Genomic DNA, 27601 nt, shown 5'->3' on the forward strand with positions numbered 1-27601 from the left:
TGAAAAATCAAGTAATAGAAATGTGGTTATAGTTATCAGAACAAAGTTAACACTAAAAAAAAACAGTATTATATGCAACTAAAGTCAGTGGAAGGGAAGAGAAAGATAAAATAAAAATATACTAGTTTTATTACTACTTATAATTGGGAACTAATCAGAACTAATAAAATTTGAGCAAATATCTGATTGAAATAAGACAGAAAGAGAACTGTGTAACCTTCTAAGGAAAGGATTTACCAAGCAGAAGATAAGATCAAGCACAAAGGCCCAAAGACAATAGCATATTAGAACTGTTCAAGGAACAACAGGAAGACTGATGTGTCAAAGCAGAGTACAGGGGAGATGACAAAAGATAGGCCTGAGAGGTATCTCAGACTAGACCACAAGTGGTTCTGTAGTCCTTCTCTAGGGAAGGGCTTTGGACTCCATTCAAAGTATGATGTGATGAACACTAGAGTTTGCTTTTATAATTAGTGTACACATGGAAAAAATTCTGGAAAAATATATACTAAACTGTTAAAGTGATCTCAGTGGGGGGAGCAGTAAGAGAAGAGGTGGAGTTTCATTTTCTAAGTCATATTCTCTTATGTTTGAGTACTTTACAATAAGCATGTTATTTCTGTAGCAAACAAAAACAAAAACAAACTTACTCATGAAAAAGAAAACAAAGTGCCAGACTTTTATTATCATGCATTTATTATAGAAAAGGTGCTGTGACAGATAGAAATCCCTGTCCCATAAGAATTTTATAGCCAACATCCTCTACCAGAGTTAAAAAGGTTACTGAAACATCCAAACCTCAGAATCAAAAAGCTAACAAAAAGACAAAAACCAAAAGAAAAAGTGAACGTGTTATTGTAAATTTATACCCGCAAAATAAAAGGCCACTAATGAAAATACATGCTGTAATCATGTATTACAGCACCATCTACTGTTCCAAACCCCAGTCTAGAAGAAACGTGGGAGAACAAATGTAATCTCCTGTGGCAGCTGGTATCCAAACATGGCCCTCAACAAACCTCACTTGCTAGTATACCCGTATGTTCCCACAATGAACGTGAACTGGCCCTGTTACTTGCTTTAACTGACAGAATGGAACAGAAATGTTGCCGTGCCCGTTCAAGACATAAGACTTAAAAAAGGCAGACAGCTTCTGCTTTCATTCTTTGGGGAGCTCCCACCACGTAAGGAGTCTAGTTTCCTGTTAGAAAGACTATGTCCAGGAGTACCATGGAGAAGGAACTCTGAGACTACCTGGAGAAAAAGAGAGGACTTGCTATCTCAGCACTCCAACTGAACCCAGCCCTTTAGCCATTCATATTAAGGCATAAAGTATGTCAGTGAGCCATCCTCCATTCCAGTCAAGACCCCAAATGCCCGTACCCCCCAGCCATTATCACAAGGTAAAGAACCACCCAGCCAAGCCCAGTCAACCCAAGGTAATAAACGGCTGGTATTGTTCTAAAGCCATTAGATTTTGGGGGTAGTCTGTAAACACCATATTAGATAATAACCTCCTCTTCCAGCAATTAGCCAGCCTATGCCTCTTACACTATAATGCACAACACACAACTATCATTGTGAGTGACTGCCAACAATAAATACTTTAAGTATTCATAAAATCAATACTATTCAAATTCTAAATCTGCATAAAATTTAAAATAAATGTTAATAGCAATGAATTAAAATCATTTGTCTTACTCTTACGATGAGATCCTTAGCTACAAAACTAATGTTTAAGTATAACCAGAGAAAACACATGAAAGAATAACTGAATGACATTAATTTCGACAAAATACATTTATTACAAAAACATGGTATATATAGACTGGTACCTGTTTAATGTGACTACAGTCGGTACATATTCACGAAAAATCAGGAAGAACCACTTAAATCATGAGAAGTTTCCTGACACGTAAGAAGTAGCATTATATTATGAGCAGAAACATAGAAACTGATCCTAAAGAATTTATCCCCCACTTGGAGAAGTAACATAACAGAGAAAATAACCAGTAAAATGTTCAAAAAAGTATAAATGAATTCAGAGTATATATTCAAAAGATGTAAGTAAGTAAGGGAAAAAATAGATACCTAAATTTTCTTACTTTCTGGGATTCAACTCTCATCATTCTCAGAAATAAATGAATCTTAATGGATCATTATCTGCTTCTTGATTATCTTTCTTATTTTTAACTTAACTATATTTATTACCTCAATATCAAACTAACTATATTATTTATTCTCTTCATCCACCAGAAAGAACTATTTAAATATCACCAGATTGTTACACTTGTAACACCAATGATATTAGGCGTTTAAACCATGAAGAACATCGGATTAAAATCCACACCATTGTGATTTTTTTTACCTGTCCTTTTGCTATGAGATAAGCAACAATTGAGGTATGTCCAAACTGAGCAGCCAGATGAATACAGCTACATCCTTCTCCATCAATTAATGAAGGATCTGCACCATATTTCATTAGTTGCACAACCATAGATAGATGGCCTTGTCTAAAACATAAAAGAATAAACACTTAAATATATAAGATTATTTCAAACAGGATCTCCTGGAAAGATCTTTCTTAAATAGGGCAATGATGGAAAAGATTACACAATTTTTTCAAAGTTTCTTAAGATATGTATATGTCAAGACATGCTTAGTATTTTACAGTTCTTAAGTCTCAACCAAAAAAGAGTCTTTTAAATTTTATGCAGATACTTATAACTTCTTTAAATATGTAATATATAGTTACTATATTCTATTAATCCTATTCAAATATAATCTTAGTTGTCCCGTGAACTGGGGAACTTCTTTAACTGTAAATATATAGAGGCTGCATAAGATTTACATTTACAAATCTAAAGTTTAACTCAATCATAAACTAACAGGATTAATATGAGCATGGTGAATTCCTAAAGACACTTTGGGACAATAAACTTTGCTGCCAATGCAGGTAACACTGTACAGCAATTTATTAGTACACTGCTGATATTAACTATTAATTCTCATTCATTTTAGCATATCATTAAAAAAAGAACAGTTGTTTAGTTATAGACTAATAAGGGAACCAAAGAAAAAAAAATCCAGAAGCAAATTTAAACCTTGTGGCCCAGTGCAACGGAGTGGAATTTAGGTCTCCTCCAAGTTGATCCACAATAGCACCTTTCGAAATATAGTATCTATAAGACAAAATTTTAAATAATTTAGACAACTTTCATTTTCAATTTTAAGAAATTAAGTAAAAAATAAAGAAAAAAATGTTTTCCATTGTAGACCTCATGCTAGTTTATGTCTTTGATGACAATCTTTTGTGACATTTAAAAAATATATTTTGTAGAATTTTATATCAAACACTCACTCTTCTAGAAGTAAAAGGAAAGTAATTTTTTTTTAAAGTTACAAAAAAGAATAGCATTGCCAAGTAACAATCATATAAAAAAGAAGGCAGGCAGAGAACCACCAAGACTTGGATCAGAGAGCAGCAGCAGAGAGAAAGTTGTAGAATAGGCCACTGAGTCTACCACAGGGAGAAGCTCAGCTTTATGAGCTTTATTTTCCTCACAAAATTACTATAGATTGAATCAAGCAATATATGTACAAGAATTTTATAAATTTTAAGTATAACTCAGAAGTTATTTACAATGCCTTGTTATACCTTTAAAGCTGTCTTGCTTTAAAAAGAACCACCTCATTGCTTAATATATTAATGTTATAACATATTGATTTCCTCTGAAATAAACAGGACCTAGCTGGATATCACAATGTTTACTTTGGATTGATCAATGAATGAATCTTGAATATAAATGATTTCAAGCCTTTGATGTCAAATGCTTGATGGTGAATATTACTGAGATTCTTAAACTGTTCTAAGTGATCACTGCTTTAGATCATAATGCATTCACTTTTAATGTACAATTTTAAATATTTAATATACTCATACTTACATGCTTGATTCAGAGATTTATTGCTTTATGTATTTATTACATTGGCGTTTTTAAAGCATTATGTAATGAAGGGCCAAACTCCACTCTATCATGTAAAATAGTTTAAAGTAATGTAACAAAGTATTTCCAGACTAAAATATTTCCAGCCCAAAATATCAGAGACATTAGTCTGAACACAAACATTTAACTATTCCTAAATTCTTTCTTAAGGAACTTGTTAGGCATCATATAATAGTTGAAAATGGTTTTGTGAGCCCAAAGAGAAGTACAGCTCGGCCAAAGAATAGTTTTGATAAGAGCTGGGATTTTTTTTTTTTTTTTAAGATTTTTATTTATTTGACAGGTAGAGATCACAACTAGGCAGAGAGGCAGGCAGAGAGAGAGGAGGAAGCAGGCTCCCTGTTGAACAGAGAGCCTGATGCGGGGCTCGATCCCAGGACCCTGAGACCATGACCTGAGCCGAAGGCAGCTTTAACCTACTGGGCCACCCAGGCGCCCGGAGCTGGGAATTTTTTAAGGCAATTTTATTACCTTCACTATAGTAAACATATTTGTTCCTGAGTTATTTTTACTCATATTTCAAATCTTTGCAAGGGCTATGGTAATGAATGATTTCCAGACTGATTCTAAAATACAACCCCCACCCAACACAAACACACAGATAGGAGATTTTTTTTTTTCCTGCAAACTAAAGAACTTCTATCACCTTTTCATTGTAAACTGCTGGAAGAGAATTACTAACTTTTTATAATATGTTACTCTTTATAGCTGTAGACCCTAGTTCAAAACTACACAACTCTGAAATGATCATGTAATTCTTATTTTTAAACTCAAGTCTCCCGGCATACTACAAGGTTAGCAAGGAATGTTGCTGTAGGTACTAACTAACGATCCCTAGGTTTTGAGACCAGATCATCAATGAACAAGAGTTATCAACAAGTATTTGAAAGATGTAAAGTTAACAGTTAAAACTCAAATGTTACCAGAGGGGGATACCAATGAGAAGAAAACCAATATATGTTATAAAACCCCAGAAAGACTAAAGGATTAAAGGTAATTGTTACCTCTGTAGAATGCAATGAAAAAACTAGAGTATAAACAGAAACACTGATTGAAAGTTTATAAAAATTGCTGAAAAACCTGTTGTTTTGTAACTTATATTCTCAATGAAAGGTCAATATTTAGCATCACAAATAGGCATTTTAGTGCACTGTAACAATCAAGAAGCTGATGGTGCTTGACAAGTATCTCTTTGTGCATTGTAATATTCAATTTTAAAATGTAACTACTCAAAATTTTAATATTATTATAATAATAACTCAAACTCTTCAAGTTCAGATTCATTCTTATGTCCCTAAGCTTCATTATATGATGATGTCTGGCCTCAGGCTCACACTGATTTTAACACTCAACCATTTGGCATTTGCTGAAAAGTGTATTCAGTGCACCTTTACCAGAGAAATCTGAAACTCATGGAATTAAATCAGAGAACCGTATGAGACACTACACTAAAATTACAGTAATTCATTGAAAGTTCACACTAAACATCTACAACCCCCAGCTCCTCTCCTTGTTCAGGTCAGGTGGCAGACAGATAACAACTCCTTCTCACAAAGAGATGGAACATAACTGTTAGAAGAGACACTTTTCATTGGATCTCTCTCATTCCCATGTCTTGCTGGGTGTATGAGTAGAATGCAAGGCCCTGACCATTTTTTACACAGGTCATTTCTTTTGAGTTGTGTTTGTATCAAGCAACCTTGAGAGATGAAGCAATGTCTCCTCCTGGACCAAAGAGCAAGTCTGCTCTTATTATAAAAGCACTGAATTCCCCAAGAATCAATATAAACCCACTGTGTGTGCTGTATCCATCTGGATGACCTCAAGCCACTCTCATAGGACCTAGGAGTATGAGGGCCCTATGCAAATATGATGTTCATACTATTTGCTGTGTTATGGATATGCTATAACTTTTAGGTGGGAGTATAATTCCAGACTCAGCAGTAAAAAGTAATCTTGAGGCTATGAATACCAGTTGTTATTAAAAATTGCCTTTACTCACCATGTTTGTTTTAGGAAAGTAACTTGCTAGATCATGCATTGTGAAAAATTAAGTTTACCTACCTGAAGATATAATATGCTCAGACACCAATTATTAACCCACTCTACAATTACTGACTTTATTCTATAACCTCATTAATCCACAAGTGGCTTGGGACATTTGTTAAGGCAGGCAGCATCAAGTATTTTTGTATTTCTCACTTCAGACTTTGTTTATTTTTAACCACAAGACAAATGTCAATTTTTTAACCAACAGAATCTCAACAGTAATACATGAATTAAGAAAATAGGGGCACCTGGGTGGCTCAGTGGGTTAAAGCCTCTGCCTTTGGCTCAGGTCATGATCCCAGGTTCCTGGGATTGAGCCCCGCATCAGGCTCTCTGCTCCACGGGAAGCCTGCTTCCCCCTTTCTCTCTACCTGCCTCTCTGCCTTGATCTCTGTCTGCCAAATAAATAAATAAAATCTTAAAAAAAAAAAAAAGAAAGAAAGAAAGAAAGAAAATAATAAGGTAATGCTTCAAATTTCTGAGAAAACTACTTTTAATCTGTAAATCCATGCTCAGCCAAACAACCAATAAGGTGCGAGGGCAGAAAAGAGAGTAACTTCAAAACATCTACCTCCTAAGTGCTCTCTCTCTCTCAGAAAGCTATCAGAAATTGTACTCTACTAAAACCAGGTAGCAACCCAACAGAGACAAAAACCTCAAATCCAGAAAACTGAGACCAACAATGGAGCAAAGGAATTTCCCAGAGTAATGGCAAAGGAAAGTCTCACAATAATGGTTGCATAGTAGCTCTGAAGAGCAAATAATCTGGGTTGGAGCAGAAAAGTGGAGAATTCCAGGAATGATTTCCTCTATCTCCGACATCCAAAAATGGAACAGATAAATTAGCTGATACTGTTTGTATACAGAGGGATTTTATACTTCTAAGAATATGGGAAGAATTAGTTATAACATAAAGAAAGTTTTAAAAATGAAGTAACTGTTACTTCAGGCAGAAATCAAAATTCCAAAAGGAAAGAACAGATAATCAAAGAACACTTCCAGGCTTAACACTGAGAATTTACATACAACAACTTAAACTTTGCAAGGTGATTTAACTAAAACTATAGTAGCAGATAGGAGAATTATTACTGGTGAGGAGATCCTGGACATCTAGATATCCCAAAACAGAAAGTCAAAATATAATAAGTGATAAATCAAGAAATAACAGCATAAAAGTTGGTAATATTTATTAAAATTCAAAACTCATCTTTCTAACTTTCTTATTCCTATAAATTTTACAGATATATATGAACACAGCAAAATGATATGTGACCTAGATATCAACTACAGCACTGTTTGTTAATGGTAAAAACACCAAAATCAATCTAAATGTCCATCAACAAGAAAACCATTAAATAAATTAAACTCATATAATTGAACATTATATAGCTGTTTAAAAAGAATGATGCAGCTCTTATTTGTACTGATAATGAGAAATCTTGAAGGTATATATATATATATATATACACACCCCACTGTCAAACACAGTGGTCTTCTGGGGCTCTCTTCTCACCTACCCGGTTGTGGGCATTACACACTTTCTTTGCACTCGCTTTGAGCCTCCCTGAATTCCCATGTGTGATGGCATTGGTTCAAAGATGAAATTGTGAAGAATTTCAAGATGGTGACAACAGAGCTTTAAACCAAGTGCAATGTCCTTCTGAGCACAGAGCTCAGTGTGACGGCACCGTGTATAGGACTCTTTTCAAGAACTTTCCTAAGACTCCTCTCCCCATTCTTTACTCCCAAGGTCTTGAATCCCCACAGAGCTCCCATGACAACTTTGTTGTGCTTAAGTGCACATTTCTCTGCATAATTTGAAGTTCTTCCTGATTCTGGTAATGCCGAAGGCATCTGTGGTTTATTTTCACTCCTTAGTGATCTTGGGGCTGTCTGGGGGAGGTGGTGTGGAGTGTTTTTAAACTCAAGTGGCTGCTGTTATCCTACAGATTAGGGTGGGTGTGTGTGTGTGTGTGTGTGTGTGTGTTGCTATTGTTAGAAATTATCTTTTCTTTTTCCACAACTAAAGACTGTTTAATCAAAAACGTTTTTTTTTTTTTGGACCGGATAACACATTCACAAAGATCAAACATAAAGAGATTAAAGGTATATTAAAGATTTCATTTTCTAATTATGTCTGATTCTAATTATGTATGTTATGTAGAGATAATTGCTTTTTAAGAAATTATCCTTGTTAAATTCACATACTAGCTCTTAATAATTCATCTGTAATTTTTTTTTACTTTTTACATAAACAAATTATGTAGTTAGAGAATGAAAAAAAAAAAATAGTTCCTTGACTCCAAAATCCTCATCAACTTTTAATCTTTGTTCTTTTACATTTGACAGCACCTCTGATTTTTTTCCTCCGATCTTGCTTCATTTCTCTCTCTCTCTCACACCACCACCACCCCCCCCCACACACACAGCTTCCATGTAACTACCATTTGTATCATACTCTCTGATTTCTTGATCACAGTTAAGGCAGAATCGCCGTATGACATTGAGAGGACAGTTTATTTGTAGGAAAGAAAACTTACCAGATAGATCACTGGCCTATGAACATAGAGATGTTTCAGTGATGTGGTACTTTTCAGTAGAATCTGGTTAACAGAAAATTCTGAAGAAGGAGATTGACTGAAATGCACGTACATTCCCCGGGCATGTCTTTGCTAATTCTGTCTTTTTCCTAATTCTAGGGGAGTTGGCCTGTTTAGTTACTGGGTTGTCTATTTCATACATTAAGGAAGTAATATACAAAAATCAGAATTAATGAGGTATTCTCTACTTCCTTACCAGTCTTTGCTACCCCCCCACCTTTTGCTTTGTAATGTTCTTTGTCAAACTCAAAGCAATTCTTGAGGTAGAAAGAAGCTTGAAGTTAGTATCTCTGTACCAAAGCTATTGTACAAAGATACCGGGTAGAAATCAGTGTGTATGTTTTTTCTCTTTAAAAAAAAGTTAAAATATTGATTTTTTTAAACTTCTTGTCATTCATAGAGTCTGTCCTGATTGTTGAAAGTAAACTTAAGTACAAGATTTATCTTGAATGTATGAGATTTACTTTTGCATGGAGTCTGCTTGAGATTCTCTTTCTGCCCCTCCCCACTATGCATGCATGCACACTCTTTCTAAAAAATTTAAAAAAATTATTTAAGAATGATTGAGCTGACAAAGTACAACATCTGTTCATAATAAAAAACATGCAAAGTTAAAAAAAAAAAAAGTTTTGAGGGAACATCCCTCAACATAATAAAGGCCTTATATAAAAGAAAAAAAAAAAAAAAATATATATATATATATATATATATATATATATATAAAACAAATGCAGAAAAAATGATTGCTGTCATTTTTTCTAGTAATGTAGCAACATAAATATATAAAATATATATATATTTATTATATTTTATATATATAAATGTAATATATTACATATATAAATGTATTACATATATAAATATATTACATTTATATATAAATATAAAAATATAAAAATAAATATAAATATATATAAAAATAAATAAATAAATATAAATATAAATATATATAAATATATATATTTAATATATTAAAATATATATATAAATATATAAAATATATAAAATAAAGAGTAAATACTGAAAGAAACAGCTCAAGCGCTAAAAAAAAAAAAAGGTTATTTCTGGGCTACAGGACGTGGGGGAGACTGCCATTTTCCACTGTAAGCTTTTAAGTACTATTTGAGTTTTCAAAATGTTTATATACTATTTTTTATTAAAATAATACTAACTGAAAAACAAACAGAGGTTTAAAAGGTTAGATCATTTGAATCAACCATCCCATTAAAGAAAATTAAAAACATTCAATGAAATCTAAGAAACATTTTCTAAAAAGTAAAACCTAAGAAGATTAAGAGCATTAACCAGGCCAAAATTCAGGAGAGGGTTAAAATGTGGAGAAGTCAGAAAACTGCTTGGGCACCATCTGCCCTAGAAATAATTTGCTGAAATGAAAGAGTTGGCCAAGAAGCAAGTTAAACAGGCAAAAGCAACAAACAAAGATTGGGACCCCAAAAGGTTACACTGTAGCAGTAATTATGAACCAGAAGTAAACGTGGCTCTAGCTTGGTCTTCAGCCACCTGAAGAATCCAGAAAATCTAAAGCCTTGAAATTAAATTAAAGGTGGATCTCGCAGAAACAAAAGGAAATCTCATCTTAGGTCTCAAATTATTCAACAATTAATTTTCAAACACAATGTCCAGTACATATTTAAAGATAATCAGGCACAGGAAGGAACAACATTAACAGATACAGACTATCTTCTCAGATACAATTATAAAATAACTATATTTACTATATTCAAGTATACAAGACAAGATTAAAAATTTCAGCCACAGGTGATCAGATGATTTAAGTAATACAGGTTTGAAAAAGGTAAATGGTAAAAAATTCTAGAACTGGAAAATAAAATTAGGAACACACTCAATAGATTTAATGGCAGATAATACACAGAGAATAAACGAACTAGAAGGTAAGTCATAAGTTTCCAGAATGAAGCACAATGAAGGATAGTATATATAGAAGAGAAGAGACAAGAGTATGTAATGAAAAGGTCAAACAGACATTTAACTGGAGTTCCAGAAGGAGAGCAAAAAAAGAATGGGGTAGAAGCAATAGCTGAAGAAATAATAGCTGATATTTTTCCAGAATTGATGAAAACATCAATCCAAAGAATCAAGAATTCCTTGCAATCTCATTCAGGATAAATAAAAAGAAATCCACATCTACTTACATCAACAGAAACTGCAGAAAACCAGAAACAAAGAGAAAAATCTTAAAAGCAGACAGGGGAAAAAAAAAGCCTTCAAAAGCACAATATTTAGACTAATTTCTCAATAGTAACAGAAGCCAGAAAACAAAGGAATGTTATTTTCAATTAGTAAAACACAAAAATAAAACAAAAACTGCCAACCAAGATTTCTATACCATGTGAAAATTTCTTTCACAAATGAAGATTAAATAAAAACATTTTCTGACAAATAAAAACAGAATTAGACATCAGGAAACCCTTATCAAAGGCAGAGGGAAGGTTACACATACAAGAATAAAAAAGGAACAAATAAAATGGACTATGCTCTCTGGAAGAAAGTGATTCAGAGTTCAATACTTTAGTTATTACTTGCTTAACCTTCCTTTAGTATTCAAAAGGGCAAATTCTTTTCACTGGCCTTAATATCCCAGTTGTCTCTAGACCCTGCATGCTGTACCTAAGTGCACATCTGCAACTAGTTTATTTCAGATTCATATCTTCATCTGAAGAACTTATGTCCAAATTGTCAGAGACTACTAACTAGATTTACTAACAGTTCCTATCACCCTAACTTTTGCTTTCTAACTACCTCTTATCAATACTAAGCAAGCAGATTAGCAGTAAGTAACAAAAATCATTTACACTTAGTATGTATTCATCACTTATGCTGGCATGAATAGTTAAAACAGACTATTATGACCTATTATCTTTATAACCCCTGTTTTCTTTTGTAGCTTTTCCCCACAGATTCCCATTTAGAATCTGAGCTGCAAATTACACTGCTGAAATCCTGATTCCAAATTTTATTAGCTGCATGTCATTGGTTATATAATCTATTTATGCTTCAGTTTCCACATCAGGAGAACAATTAATGTTAGTGTTCACACACGGTTATCTCAAGAATTAAAATTAAAGGAAAGATACATGAAAAAGCACTCAGCACAGTACTTGTACAAATAAGCATTCAATGTAAAAAACAATCTTCAGGGGAAAAAAAGGTACACAGAATCTCTATTTTTAAAGCAATGAATTTTAGAAATTATTAATTTTTATCATTATTTCTAATAATTTTATAATAAATAATATTTTAAAATACAGAATACACATACTTGACTAAATCTATTCTGTTATTGATGGCAGCCCAATGGAGGAGGGTAACATTTTCTTTGTCTGGTTGCCGTACATCATAACCTGCTTCCACCAACTCTCGGCAGCGTTCATATATTCCATATCTGGGGAAAAAAGAAAATATGAGACTGTTACTACTATTTGACAAAAAATTTAAAGCTGAAAGTAACATTTCCAGAAGAAAATAATGCTCCATTTTGATACCTGGAATTTCTTTTTTTTTAAAGATTTTTATTTATTTGTTGGAGAGAGAGAGCACAAGCAGCCAGAGCAGCAGGCAGAGGGAGCAGCAGGCTCCCCGCTGAGCAAGGAGCCCAAAGCTGGACTCAATCCCAGGACTCCAGGATCATTACCTGAGCCAAAGGCAGTGCTTAACTGACTGAGACACCCAGGCGTCCTGATACCTAGATATTAAAATGTACTTCTCAAGGTAAAATATTACTTTAAAAATATCAATATTCCAAGGTACCTGGGTGGCTCAGTCAGTTAAGCATCTGCCTTCTGCTCAGGTCATGATCCCGGGGTCCTGGAAACAAGTCCCACATCGGGTTCGCTGCTCAGTGGGGAGCCTGCTTCTCCCTCTCCCTTGCCTTTCCACGCATGCCTTTTACTTACTCTATCTGAAGTAAATAAATAAAATCTTTAAAAAAAACAATATTCCAACAGCTTTTACTAATCCAGTTAGTAAAATTTTTACATATAAAATTTTACATATAAGAATGCTGTATCTCATCAGTTGGAAGGGAAAAGAATACCAGAAATAATATGTCTAGCAATTGCTTATTTTTACTAATATCACCACTTATTCCAAAAAACTCTTAAGGGTGCCTATAAAAATAAATACAACTGGGGCGCCTGGGTGGCTCAGTCAGTTAAGTGGCTGCCTTCAGCTCAGGTCATGATCCCAGAGTCCTGGGATCCAGCCCCACATCAGACTCCCTGCTCAGCAGAGAGCCTGCTTCTCCCTCTCTCTGACTACGGCTCGGCCTACATGTCCTCTCTCTCTATCTCTCTGTCAAATAAATAAATAAAATCTTAAAAAATAAAAAATAAAAAAATACAATTATGTTAAAAAATATTAAATCACAAAAAAACAGTAACAAAGAGCTTATGATTTTAAAAACAAAAAGAAAAAAGGGTGTTCCCAAGTCTCAGGATTCTCTATTTATATTTCCAAGGGCAAATGAAAAAGGATGTGTGGGGATGGGAAGTGGGGTGGGTAGGTAAAGAGTGTTGTGAGTTCAAGCCAATGAGGCAGAAGAGACAGTGTACTGGGAGAGTTTTATTTGATAAAGAAGAAAGGCATTTATGGAGAGCCTTCTTCCCTTTCAGCTTTAGATCACTGTGTGGCAACATCAAGTTTTTAAGCTCTTTATTATCGAAACAGCATACTATCGACCATATAGTCTTTGTTTTTTTAAGATTTTATTTATTATTTGACAGAGACCTAGCAAGAGAGGGATCACAAGCAGGGGGAGTGGGAGAGGGAGAAGCAGGCTTCCCGCTAAGCAGGGAGCCTGATGTGGGGCTCAGTCCCAGGACCCTTGGATCATGACCTGAGCCGAAGGCAGGCACTTAACGACTGAGCCACCCAGGTGCTCCTCGACCATATAGTCATTAAATGGGTAGTCTGTTCCCCTTCAAGGCAAAGCGGTATTTTAAACACAGTGAGAAAGTAACTACTTTTACTTCAGAAAAAGACTTGCTATAAAGAGAATATTTTGGGGGCGCCTAGGTGGCTCAGTTGGTTAAGCAACTGCCTTCAGCTCAGGTGATGATCCCGGAGTCCTGGGATCGAGTCCCACGTCAGACTCCCAGCTCCATGAGAAGTCTGCTTCTCCCCCTGACCTTCTCCCCTCTCATGCTCTCTCTGTCTCTCTCTCAATAAATAAATAAATAAATAAAATCTTTAAAAAAAATATTTTTTAAAGCTGTATGTTGGGAAATGTCTGCATCATTATATAATACAGTTTCTGAAAGCTCTAAATATATCACCTATAAAGACCTCACGTGACTGCACTAAAATATTGTGAAACAATCTTGTTAACACCTGCAAACCCATTTATTATAAAAATGCCAAAACCTGAAGAGTTTTCAAGAATTGGCATTAAAAAATGGATATTTACAAGGTAAAGTTCAGTAAAATATTTGTCTAGTGAGTAACACTGGAAAAGTAATTACTGTGATTTAGTAAATGCATCATATTCTGTAATTCTTCCATTAGGTAATTATGTATCTTTGTGAGGCTATCTTTTTTCCAGCCCAAAAAAAAAAAAAAAATCATTAAAATAAAGTAACCAAGTAAAAAAAAAATTTAGGATCAGATTTCTATATCATTATAATATGATTTGTTAAACCAGCTAAAATAATAATGAAAAGCATATTTAATTATACTACTCTCACTATAAGTAAGATTTATAAAAGACATTAAAGACCTCAAGAAATATATATACCAATTTCCGCCTGACTGATCTACAAATTCAATGAAATTCTAATTAAAACCACAAATAAATATCTCACGAACTTCTCAAGTAGAACCTAAAATTCATTTGTGAGAGTAAAAGGGCAAAAATCACTAAGACAACCATGAAGATTAAGAAATGATTAAAACAATGTGGTCCTGGGATGCGTGGGTGGCTCAGTTGTCAGGGTCCTGGGATCCAACCCTGCATCTGGCTCCCTGCTCAGCGGGAAACCTACTTCTCCCTCTCCCACTCTCTCCTGTTTATGTTCCCTCTGTCACTGTGTCTCCCTCTGTCAAATAAATAAAACAAACCTTTCAAAAAATAAATAAATAAAAATAAAACAATGTGGTACTATACAAGATGAAACAAATAAAAAAGAGCATTTAGAAATGAACCAGAGTGACATCAGCCATCGGGGTTGAATAAGACATCCATCGTTTTGTCCGCCTTCTAACAACAGTAATTTGGCATCTAGTAATGGACAAAAGAGCCTCTGTGGGAGTTTTGGGATCCAGTACTGCAGTCTATGGGAGCTGAGAAGTCTCACCCACCCATATTATAGGGTAACAGGCATACAGACTTCAATACAAGCTTCAGCCCAGCCATGGACCCTGCAGGGGCCCATGAACTGACTCCAGCTCTTCTTGACAGTGGTCTGGGAACCCAGAACAACACTTCTCAGAGAACCGCTCAAAAATGAGAGAACCGTTATAGAAGTCCAGGTTTCCAGAGGAAAAGTTCCACACATTACTGCAGAAAAGAAATACGAGTTTTGACACACTGGAGAGGAGTACTAGATGGTGAGCTACATGATGGGGGGTGGGGATGAGAAAGGGCTAGGAGAGCAGCAAGATAGGATTCTGGAGAACACTAAAGGGATACAGATCCCATTAATTTCCTTGTGGACTCCATCAAAATACATAAAGAACTTTAACAATCAATTACAAAAAGACTTTCTATTTTTCAGGAAAGAAGACATGTTTTTTCAGGAAGAAACCCAAATGACCAATAAACATAGGAAATATATTCAACACCATTTGTAATCAGAGAAAGGCCAATAAAAACAGAAAACCATTTCACAACCATTAAACTGAAAACAATTATTAGTGTGACAAAACTAGGAGTTAAGCAATAAGTAGTCAAAGAAGATCTCACTTCCTGTACAGCCATTTTGGAAATCAATTTGGCAATAGCTGGTAAAGTTGAAAGAACATACTGAAGAAGCCAGAAATTCCACCTGAGTTGTCTACCTTAGAAGAACTCTTGCTTATGTACACAGGAAAACAGGAAAAAGGATACTCGTTGATGCAATGTTTGTAATGAAAAAGTACTGTAGACACAATTTTAAGTGTCCCTCAATAAGGCACGACAGAATAATACAAAGCAGTGAACAATAAACTAGGTCCTTATTTATCAACACTGATAAATCACGAAGCTATATAGTTTTATTTTAAAAAAAAGCTGAAAAATGATATGCAGAGCAGAATTTATATAAATTTTAGGCACATATTACAATGGCATATTTTGTTTGTAGATGTTTGTAGAAATAAATGTATAGGAATGTTCATGAGAATGATTCACAGCAGTTTCAAGAGAGGTTTCCTTGGGGAGAAGGAAGAGACCACATTGAGCAACCTGTAGCAAATACAGCAAAATGTTAGAAGCATCTGCTTAATTTGACAGTTATATTCTTCTCTATATTTTACTGTAGAATTGAAATGTTTCATTTAAAAAGGTGTTTTTAAATGTAGAAATTACAGACAGCATAGATACTTTTCAAGAAATAGAAGAGTATGAGAAATATAAAGAAAGGTGGTTATTTTTTTCTTAAGACAAAAGATACTGGAGTCTATTTGTTGATGGAAAGGATGCATTTGGGTGAGAAGATTAATCACAAACGAGAGAAAGGAGGTATCAAAAGGAGCAGTCTCAAAAGGAAAGATGAATGCAATGCAGTGTAATCTGTTTCCTAATACAGGTAACACAGTGTGCTCTGATTTTTGACTATACATAACATTCAAGAAAGGAAGAGTGCCACCAGTGAAGTAAGGACCTGCAAAAGTTTGTCTTTCCACAAAAGTAATGAAAAAACTGGCAGAAAGTGTCAAAATCAACTTTTTCAGAACTCTTGGAATTAAGAAAAGGCTGCCAGCAATCCAAGGAGCATTCAGTCAAAAAAACAGCTGAATTTCAGTAAGAAGAAAGAACTTTGTGGTACTTTAACAGATCATAGTACCAGCCTTTCTGCTCCCCAGCAGCTTTGAAAAAAAATGTATTCCTGGTACTAGTGTCATCAGCTAGAGCCTAACACCCAACCTTTTACTGTCCACCTAGCTTGAACTCACTGACCCTGGTCCCATATTCTTCCTTAAGCTCTCTTTCCAGCTATCTCAACTCAGGCATATGGAAACTCAGGGCAGTGACAGCAACTGCCCTGACAAGACCTCCAGCTGGTCCAGACCACCTAGCCCAGTTCTATTCTAACCCCTGAATTGCACCTGTACAGATGGGACTATGGAGTAACCTCTAGAATAACTGATAATTACCTTTATTCATTATAATATTATAATCTCTGTCCAAGGAGGAACACAAGCCTCATTTACATAACATACAACAAAAAGGCATGTTTCCTTTTTCTTAAGTCAAGTGTGCAACTTTATGCCCACCTCTACATCCAATGAAAAGAATCCTTTTTTAAATATTCATCATAACCCTAAATAAAAGGAACCCAACCACACTTGCTCAGGGAATCACAGCTTTGCAAGTTATTCCCTTTGATCTCCTCACTTGTTGCAAATAATGTTACCTGTGGGACAACTCCACCTGGTATATCTGTGACTCACCAAGGAATGAACTCACAATGGTTCGGTTACACTAACAACTAGTAACCAGAGTGAGTAGAACAGGGATGGAGTTCTCTCAAAGCCACATTCCAAAAGAGAAGTCATTATTTGACCTGCCTGGTGCTTCCCAGATAGGGGAGAGTCCACCAGAAAGGCTCATTTATTGAACCTTACTTAAACTCTTTTAAAAGCTTCATCCTGGGGGCTGTTTGTCAAGTGTTTTAGTATCACAGCTGCTTTAAAGGATGGATGACAGTTGGGTCCAACAATACACAAATCAAAAAGCTTAAAAGCACAAGCTGAGGAATAAGATACCCATAGGGGCTTTGAAAAGCTCAGACATATCCCTGGGAATCTAGAAGGGCATACGTAAGTATTAAGGTTGTGTGCACATGTTCAACAAAGATGGAGGAAGGCCCTAAGTTCTCACATCTAATTGACCTTGAGGTTCTGGGCAATCAAAAAGCGAATGCTAAGGCTCTAGTAAGCTGCCTGGCAGAGTGCTGAGTGTCCACACACACACACACACACACACAGCTCCTCAACAAAGATCAGACTTAACTGGTTCTAGGGATTTAAGAAGTTTCTGTCCAATCATTTACTGACCACTAACTGAGCACAGGCTTCAGTGGCCACACATGAGAAAAATACAGACTTTACAGAATTGGTTTAGAAATGGTACAAACAACAATAAACCCTAGGAGAATCTGACATAAAAACTATCACCTCAGGGGCATCTGGGTGGCTCAGTCAGTTAAGCGTCTGCCTTTGGCTCAGGTTATGACCTCAGAGTCCTCGGATCAAGCCCTGCATTGGGCTCCCTGCTCAGTGGAGAGTCTGCTTCCCCCTCTCATTCTCCCTCGGTGCTCGCTCTCTCCCCCTCTCACTCTCTCTCAAATAAATAAAATCTTAAAAAAAAAAAAGAAAGAAAGAAAGAAAAAACTATCACCTCACAGAATTTGAATAGTCCAGTTTTCATCAAAAAAATTACAAGACATGCAAAGGAACAAAAAAGTATAACCATGGTAGGGGAGAGCAATTAATCAAAAAAGTCCCTGAGGAATCCCAGACATTGGACTAACTAGACAAAGACTTTAATCAGCTTTGTTAAATCTGTACAAAGAGCTTAAGTATGAGAACAATGTCTCACAATGTCTCACCAGATAATTATCAATAAAGAGAAATGAATGCATGTGCTCATATTTCACTTGAAATACAGATGTCAAAGAAAACAACTATAACAAAAACTTACTGTGTAGCCTTGACTATGTCCCATGTGCTGTAATCATCAATATGAGTTTTCCGTCCAAGAGGTTCACCATATCCATGGTTATAATGGCCTTGGGGTTTGATTTCCTGTAAAAGAGTAAATCACACAAAGGCAAAAGTTCAGAAGAGAAGTACAGGGAACATTTCAATATTTTAAACTACCACTTTTGCACTATTTGAAGAATGATCATTATTGAAATTAAGTTTTACCTTGTTCTGAAGTCCGTACTCTTCAGAGAAAAAGCATGTTCAATAGATCTACCCCTTGTGCACACTCTCAAAATAGAAAAGCTGTGAGACTAGAAATTAGTGACAAATTTGAAACTGAAATTTATCTTGAGTTCCATAGAACTCTTACTTCATCAAATCAACTCTCGTTCTCTCAGAGCATTTTTTTATTCCAGCATAACCCCTACCTTTAACACTCTATTTTTTTATTTTTAAATTTATTTGAACATGGTTGACAGGCAATATTACATTACAGTTTCAGGTATACAACACAGTGATTCAACAGCACTCTAAACTCTAACACCTAACACTCTACTTTAAAACCTTCATCACATGCCAAATAAACTCTAAGGTGGTAAAGAAAAAAACAAAAAGAAAAACAGTGGAGATTCGCCTTCTATTATTTTCAGATATTATCTCTTATACCCCTTTATGCTGAAGGCTAGTTAAGCATCTACCATTAGGTGAGTAAGGAACAACAGGGTGGCTCTGAAAAAATGTAAATCTGCTTAAACAGTTCTAATAAGGTTAACATGCTTAATTTTAAACAGTTTTACAGAATATTACATCCAATCAAAGCTTACATACTGTATGTAATTTTCTATTTAAAATACAAAATTTATTATGCATAGTCAGCTCCCTCAATATAACACAGCACTAAAATACAATTATTTTTCTTTTCTATGACAACAGAAAACTAAGTGTGCTTGGCCTGCTATACATAAAGCATTATATGATGTACTGCAGCCTCAGGCCAGGACACGGTAAGGCCAATACAAAGTTTAAGAGGTTGCCAAAAAATTCAGTAATCAAGATAAAAACTGCCCAAGTGTCTATCAACAGATAAATGGATAAAGAAGATGTGGTATATCAGCCATAAAAAAGAAAGAAATCTTGCCATCAGCAGCAACATGGACAGATAGAGGGTATAATGCTAAGTGAAATAAGTCAGTGAGAGAAAGATAAATACGTATGATTTCACTCATATGTACAATTTAAGAAACAAAACAAACAAAGAAAAAGAGACAAACCAAAAAACAGACTCTTAACTATAGAGAAAAACTTAACAGAGGGCAGAGGGGGAACAGGTGAAATAGACAAGAGGATTAAAGAGTTACACTTACCATGAAGAGCACTGAGTAATATATGGAATTGCTGAATCACTATATTGTACACCTGAAACTAATACAACACTGTATGTTCACTATACTGGAATTTTTGAAAAACGTATTTTAATGGATTCTGTTTTAAAAATCAAAGCCAAGGGATGCTTGGGTGGCTCACGTGATTAAGCTATTGCCTTGGGCTCTGGTTGTGATCCTGGGTTTCTGCGATCCAGCCCCACCTCATGGTTCCCTGCTGGGCAGGGAGTCTGCTTCTCCCTCTCTTCCTCCGCCCCTCCCCTTTGTTCATGCACTCGCTCTTTCAAATAAATAAATAAAATCTTTTAAAGAATAAAAAGTAAAAAGCCAACGCAAAAAAAAAAAAAAAAAAACACCCAAACATCAACCTTTTAAATATAGACAGTATCAGTATTGCTGATTTTTCCTTTTGCAACAGGCTCCACTGTGGCTCAGAGTAGCACTGCAAACATACACCAAATACAGTCACTTGCCTTCAAGGACTTTACAGTCCAGAGTGGAAGGACAAAACAGGTGAGAAATCTAAGTCACATACTAGAAGCAAGAGCCTTCCAAGAAATAAAACCTAAACAAAGACAACATAAGATCTAAAAAGTAATAACTTTAAAAACCTATTTCAATTTGAAAATCTGTTAGGGCAAACTGCTATTCTTATTTACTAAGGACATTTTGCTTTTACAGACAAAAAAACAAATATTCATAAAATAAAAAATAAATCTCTTTTTAAGGCTTACTATCCTGTTTCCATGTAACTTTAATTCCATTTTTATCCCCAGAAACCTCACTCATTGTACAAAATGGTTAAATTGTACTCTCAGTTTCTCCACAAACCATTCTGTCTCAATGGCATTGTTCTAGAAATCATTTTCTTTTTTTTTTTAAGATTTTATTTATTTATTTGACAGACAGAGATCACAAGTAGGCAGAGAGGCAGGCAGAGAGAGAGGGGGAAGCAGGTTCCCTGCTGAGCAGAGAGCCAGATGCGGGGCTCAATCCCAGGACCCTGGGATCATGACCTGAGCGGAAGGCAGAGGCTTTAAGCTGCTGAGCCACCCAGGCGCCCCTAGAAATCATTTTCTTACAGTTACATTTTAAAATTCAATCTCTGTTTTAACCATCTATAAGGTTTTCACTTTTAGTTTTTGGTAAAAGAAACCTGATTTTTTAAAAAAGATTTTATTTATTCATTTGACAGCGCACAAACAAGCAAGGGAAATGGCAGGCAAAAGGAGAGGGAGAAGCAGGCTCCCCACTGAGCAGGAAGCCCAATGCAAGACTCACGCAGGACTCGATCTCAGAGATCAGAACCTGAGCTAAACACAGGTGCTTAACTGACTGAGCCACCCAGGCACCCCTTGTTTTGTTTTTAAAGTAGGCTCCACACCCAGCATGGAGCCCAACACAGCACTCGATTACCACCCTGAGATCAAGACCTTAGCTGAGATCAAGAGTCAGATACTCAATGGACTGAGCCACACAGGCACCCCAACAGCCACAGGTTTTTACAGTGCAGGTGGTTGTTGAAGAGAATTGAAGGAAGGAGAATGCATCTACAAAATGTAATGCTAAAGTGGTAGACACAAATGAGAAGAGATGGGTTAAGCTGAGCAGCTGCACACTGCTGCAAAGAGAAATCAACAAGACAGAACTTAAACTTATACAGCAGGTACAGGCAAATGCTGACAGGTATATCAAGATGATAGATGCCGTAATACATGTTTTTTCACACGCCCCAGTGGAATACAACCAATCAACTAGTTACCAAGTGTCTGTGTGCAATCTAGTTAACTTTTTTTTAGAATGTTAGATCTATTTAAATCTTTAGTTCACATTTATTTTTATTTTAAAAAAAGAAGGAAGCAGCATTGTCCAAAGAATCCTCTATGGCCCAGTGCTTATTATGTTTATTAATGCGGATGTTTTATAAGTGCTCTAGCAGAAAAGGTTTTCTAAGAGTTAATTCAATGGTAGAGTATTTCTGAAAGAATAAATGTGCAAGAAGAGTAAATTCAGGAATATTCAGAAAAAAAGGGTAAGAGATTTGCCCCACCACTGACTACAATATATTAGGAAGGAAACACATGCAAAAACAGGGCAATGGAATATGGCTTGAAGAATAAGAATTAGAATCAGGAAGGAAAGATGTATTATTCAATAAATGGTATAAATGGACAACTGGTTAGCCATTTGGGATTAAAAAAAAAATTAACAATGTCCAACAAAAAAGCTGATATGCTTGAAGGAAAGACGCTAACAAATATAGCCAAAGATACAGCTTCCTTAATGCCAGATGATACTGAAATGTGTTTGAAAATAACAGGGCCACACAAAACAAAATTCAGAGCAGCATGAATGGAGGCTTCCCAGGTCAGCATTCCCGTAAGAACATACAGATGCCTATATGAGAGAAGGATAGGGTTCTCCCCATGAGGGAAGGGTGCCTCTTCCTGTTCTTGGGGAGCGTGTGCCCCTCGTGGACTCTCCTGACTGTTCTGGAAACTGGCCATATACCAAGTCTAAGTAACTTGTTCAAAAGTCTTTGGGATTTTCTTCAATGATTACTTTAGAACAAGGTAAATTGCAGGTCAATTTCCCAGGCTTCCTGGAGATGTGACTATCCCCTGGGAGGACCAGACTCCAGCCTACCCATTCCCACCTCACTCCTCATAATCAGGTAACTTCCAGCCAGATCAAAGACTTTAATATAAGAATACCGGCAATAATAGTCTTAAGGTAAGCAAAACAAACCTCTGAGAAAAGCATGAATAACATCACATTCGACAAAATGGGCAAAGGATATAAAGATAATTCAAAGGGGGCAAAATATAATTGCCAGAGAGAGGGAGAGAGCACACGCACAAAAGGGATGAAAAAGACAACATAATTTGAAGTTAATTAAATAAATGCATTCCCAAACCCTCTCACCAAAAAGATAGATCAATTTAACAACATTCTAGGGTACAAACATGTTACCTACAAGGCACGTGTTACCTAACACATACACAGTGAATTAGTAAGCCAGCAGGGATTAACTATATGCTTATGATTTGCACTGGGTAAATGTCTGCTGTCAGGTATCACTCTTATAAGGCAGACTCTGAATCAAGAAGCTAAATGTACTTAATTATATAATTTAGAGTCACTCAAATTTAATTCCACTAAATGTATAAGATAAAATTAAAACACCATAAAGGGTTACTGACAAGAAGAAGAAAGGAAAGGAAAAAAGATCTATGCATACTTGACTTAATTTTAGTTCCCAGCTAAAACTGTCAAGCCAAATCTGGGAACTTCTTAAAACCCGGGATAGTGATGCACTACATTCTATGTATACCATAAGGATTTTTTTTAAATGAATATCAATTATATATAACAAAAAAAAAAAAAAAACCAGCATAAGCATAAAACAAATACCAAGGGAACAATAAATAAAGAAAAGCAGTAGCCATTATAAGATTATGGAATGATTTTAAAAGTGTACTTAGTTAACACTGCCAGCAGATGGCACTACATTCAAGCCAGAATGCTTTCCTTTTTTTTGGCGCTCTCACGTTAAAGGAAGATTAGACAAATGATTTGATAATCAAACAAAGATTTTGAATCTTTTTTTTTTTCAGTAAGCAACAGGTCCTATATATTACATATCTGGCTACATTTCCGGATCCCTGCCTAACACTACATGATTGTAGATTCTAATAGAGTCCAACTTGACTCACAGGTTCTCATACTGTAGTAATACCACCACTGCCTCAATCCAAACTATCAAATTAATTTTGCTTGCTTCCAACAAATTTTCACTTAAGAAAATGTTCATCATCACCTTCCAGCGTCTTTAAAAACTGGTTTCCACTTCATTTCCTTCTAGGATTAATCCACACATATACAAATATTTGTAACAATAAACATAAATTTGGCATATATTTCTTTCTTTCCACAGGCAGTTGATGTACAAATGCCTATATGTATATTTTTCTCCCTCTCCTATCCTTATTTTTAAGATTTTTATTTAGGGTAGTGTAAGATTTACAAAAACAATGCAGAGTTCTCATATTGTGCATACCCAGCTTCCTCTAGCATTAACATCCAACATTAGTACCACATATTTGTTGCAATTAATGGACTAATATTGATACATTATTATTAACTGAAGTCTATACTCTGATCTCCTTAGTTTTTATATAGTATCCTTTCTCTTTTTTTTTTTAAGATTTTATTTATTTATTTGACAGAGAGAGATCACAAGTAGGCAGAGAGGCAGGCAGAGAGAGAGAAAGAGAGGAAAGCAGGCCCCCTGCTGAGCAGAGAGCCCAACGTGGGACTCGATCCCAGGACCCTGGGATCATGACCTGAGCCAAAGGCAGAGACTTAACCCACTGAGCCACCCAGGTGCCCCTCTTTATTTTTTTAAGATTTTATTTATTTATTTATTTATTTGCTAGAGAGAAAGGGAGAGAGTGTACAAGCAGGTGGAACAGCAGGCTGAGGGAGAAGCAGACTCCCCGCTGAGCAAGGAGCCCAATGTGGGACTCGATCCCAGGATCCTGAGATCATGACCTGAGCTGAAGGCAGACACTTAACTGACTGAGCCACCCAGGCATCCCATAATATCCCTTCTCTGTTCCAGGATCCCATCTATGACATTACATTACATTTAAGTTGTCATGGCTCCCTAAGTTTCTCTTGGCTGTAACAACTTCTCAGACATCCCCTTGTTTTTAATGACCTTGAGAGTTTTGAGGAGAGGTAGTCAGGTATTTTGCAGAATGACCCTCTACTAGGATTTGCAGTTTGGGGATTTGTCTGATTTTTTTTTTTTTCACTATTAGTCTAGTTACATGTTTTTAGAAGAAGTGTTGTTTTCTAATTTAATCTAATTTTTAAAATTTCTTTCAACACTGCTATAACAATCTTTATTCATTCACATATCTTCACGTAGTCTGTAAGCATAGTACTCATATTTTATATTCTTCCATTTTACAATTCTTCATGCCATTATAGGTAGTTTTTATAAGTAATGCTTTGAACCACTGCAAAATATTTAATTAAATTGATATACTGAAACATTTCCAAATTACTGAAAATTTAGGTTATTCTTGTATTTCCTAACTAAACTCAGATGTTATTTCTTAGGCATTCCATTCTTTGTCTTCACCTAACATTCTCCTCACCACTGAACATAAACTATGATGAGTTAAGAAGCCTACCTTAAATCATTTGTGTACTCCCAGTACCTAGCACAAACAGAGCCTGGCACAGTATTTAGTGTCCTTAAAGGAAATTACAGAAAAATGGATGGATTTTCCCCACTACTAAAAAAATACTACCTTTAACTCATTTAATATTTCTTCTTTTTAACTGGAGTAAACTTCCTAAAGAGGAATTCTTAAAGAGGATGAATATTGTTATGGTTCTTGATACAATATGTAAATTGTTTTACAAAAGGATTATTACTTACCATCCCACCAGCATCTTATGATTAACCATTTCTTCATAAATTCACTAGCAATACTCATATTTTTATTGAATTCTTACCCTAATTTAAATAAAGTAAATAATACTTGATGTATTATTTAATATTGGGTGCTTAGGTGGCTCAGTCGGTTAAGCATCTGCCTTAGGCTTGAGCCCCATGTAAGGCTTCCTGCTCAGAAGGGAGTCTGCCTGTCCTTCTGCCTCTGCCCCCCCCACTTTCTCCAGGCACCCCCACCAGGCCACCCCCTCCCCAACTCATGCACCTACTCTTTCACTCTCTCAAATACATAAATTTTCCTATTCTATGTCATCTTTCAAGAATTGCCTGTTCTTATCTTTTGGCCATTTTATTCTATTTGAGGCCTGAAATTTGTTTAATAGATTTGAATCCGATTTTCCACATATTGAGAAGATTAGATATTAAACCTTTTTCATACTGATCTAAAGCACTATTTCTTGAGCTGTTACTTATCCTCTCAATATATTTCAAAAATTATACTTTTTATAATCACATACAATCTTTTTCTTGGGTTTTTTGGTCTTGAATTTAAATTTAAATGCTACTGTAATCATTAGTGCTACCCCTTAAATATTTCCAGTTCTCTTCCCAAGCACATAGCACATAGGATTGTACACCATGGCCCCTTGTAAGTAAGTGAGTCCAAGTGACTTTTTTAAACTAATAGAATATGAATAAAAGAGACATGTTGCTTTCAGAGAATAGGTTTGAAGAGCCGGTATGCAATTCCTCATTCTCTTTCCCTCTCCCTTGGAAAACAGCAATATTCGAGAGAGTAGATAATCAGTCCAAGTCCCAAAACAGCCACTATCCAACCCACAATGCATGTGTACTGTATACTAATATGTTAAGACACTAAGACTTTAGCGTGGCTACTGCAGTTAAACCTAGTTTAATCTGACTAATACAACTCTGAGAATCATTTTGGTAAAGAGTATGCAAAGGCCATACTACATAAAGCATTTTCATTCTATTTTGGTGCTCAATATCCAGGATAACCTCCACATCTCAAGACCTTTAATGTAATAATTACTACACAGGTATCCTGCTAATGTTCAAATTTATACTGTATCTGGTTAAAAATATTAATTTGTTTTTTGATTATTTCTTTGAGTAGTCTAAGAATACAAACAAATACTCCAAACATTTACTTATGCAAGTAAATGTGGTCTCTCACTTCTGCAGCATATAGCATTGGCAAAAACGTCAAATGCAATATTGGGGGAAAAAATGAAGACAGTAAATCCTTATTTCCTTAACTTTTTTTTTTCCATTTTAAAAAGGCAATGCCTGGGACGCCTGGGTGGCTCAGTGGGTTAAGCCACTGCCTTCGGCTCAGGTCATGATCCTGGGGTCCTGGGATCGAGTCCCGCATCGGGCTCCTTGCTCAGCAGGGAGCCTGCTTCCTCCTCTCTCTCTGCCTGCCTCTCTGCCTGCTTGTGTGTACTCTCTCTCTCTGACAAATAAATAAAATCTTTAAAAAAAATAAAAAAATAAAAAAATAAAAAGGCAATGCCTTCGGGGAGGGTACGTGCTATGGTGAGTGCTGTGAAGTGTGTAAACCTGGCGATTCACAGACCTGTACCCCTGGGGATAAAAATATATGTTTATAAAAAAATTTTTTAAAAAAAGGCAATGCCTTCATTGTTTCTCCATTATATGTAAAGTTAAAATAATATATATATAATATATATAACATAATATATAAAGTTAAATAGTATTTAAATACATTCCAAAGAATGAATAACATTGTACTTGAATATAAATACCCAGTAGACCACCACAACCTTTCACTATAAAATATGTCCAATTTCATATTTCATTTGAGATTAACTCTCAATTTTATCCTGCAACTATAGGATTCTGACTACTGTTTTTTCACTATATCTCCTAGTTGGACTGAAAATCTTATGGAAGTCTCTCTCCACTTCTCTGCTTCCTGCCCTTCACACACAAACACAGCCAACTCTTAACCAGCAGCCCAAGCTCAGGTACTGGCCACATTTCCAACTTGGCCCCAGAAAGCTAGGGCAGACACAAAATGTCTCATCCGTGGCAAATCTTAGGAAGTACCTTTTAAGCAGTCTAAGTTTTGTCTTTTTTTAAATATATGAGTCAAGTGCACATGTACAGTAAGTTTTAAATTTAATTACCAAATTGCAACTAGGATGTCAAAGAAACACTGAA

General features: G+C 35.5%; 1 protein-coding gene across 1 annotated transcript in view; it reads right to left on the reverse strand.

Moving 5' to 3' along the window:
* The window catches only part of LOC111142133 (zinc finger DHHC-type containing 17), an 87459-nt gene that overhangs the window by 44245 nt on the left and 15613 nt on the right, over positions 1-27601 (reverse strand). Inside the window, exons 2-5 of the mRNA XM_022495113.1 lie at positions 18537-18640; positions 11958-12080; positions 3105-3182; positions 2369-2513 (exon numbers count right to left, since the gene is read on the reverse strand). Coding sequence (XP_022350821.1) covers positions 2369-2513; positions 3105-3182; positions 11958-12080; positions 18537-18640 — 450 coding nt within the window. The remainder of the gene's footprint in view (positions 1-2368; positions 2514-3104; positions 3183-11957; positions 12081-18536; positions 18641-27601) is intronic.

The sequence above is a fragment of the Enhydra lutris genome, unplaced genomic scaffold (assembly GCF_002288905.1).
Source record: "Enhydra lutris kenyoni isolate GAN:26980312 unplaced genomic scaffold, ASM228890v2 scaffoldscaffold7, whole genome shotgun sequence".
Lineage (NCBI taxonomy): Eukaryota > Metazoa > Chordata > Mammalia > Carnivora > Mustelidae > Enhydra > Enhydra lutris.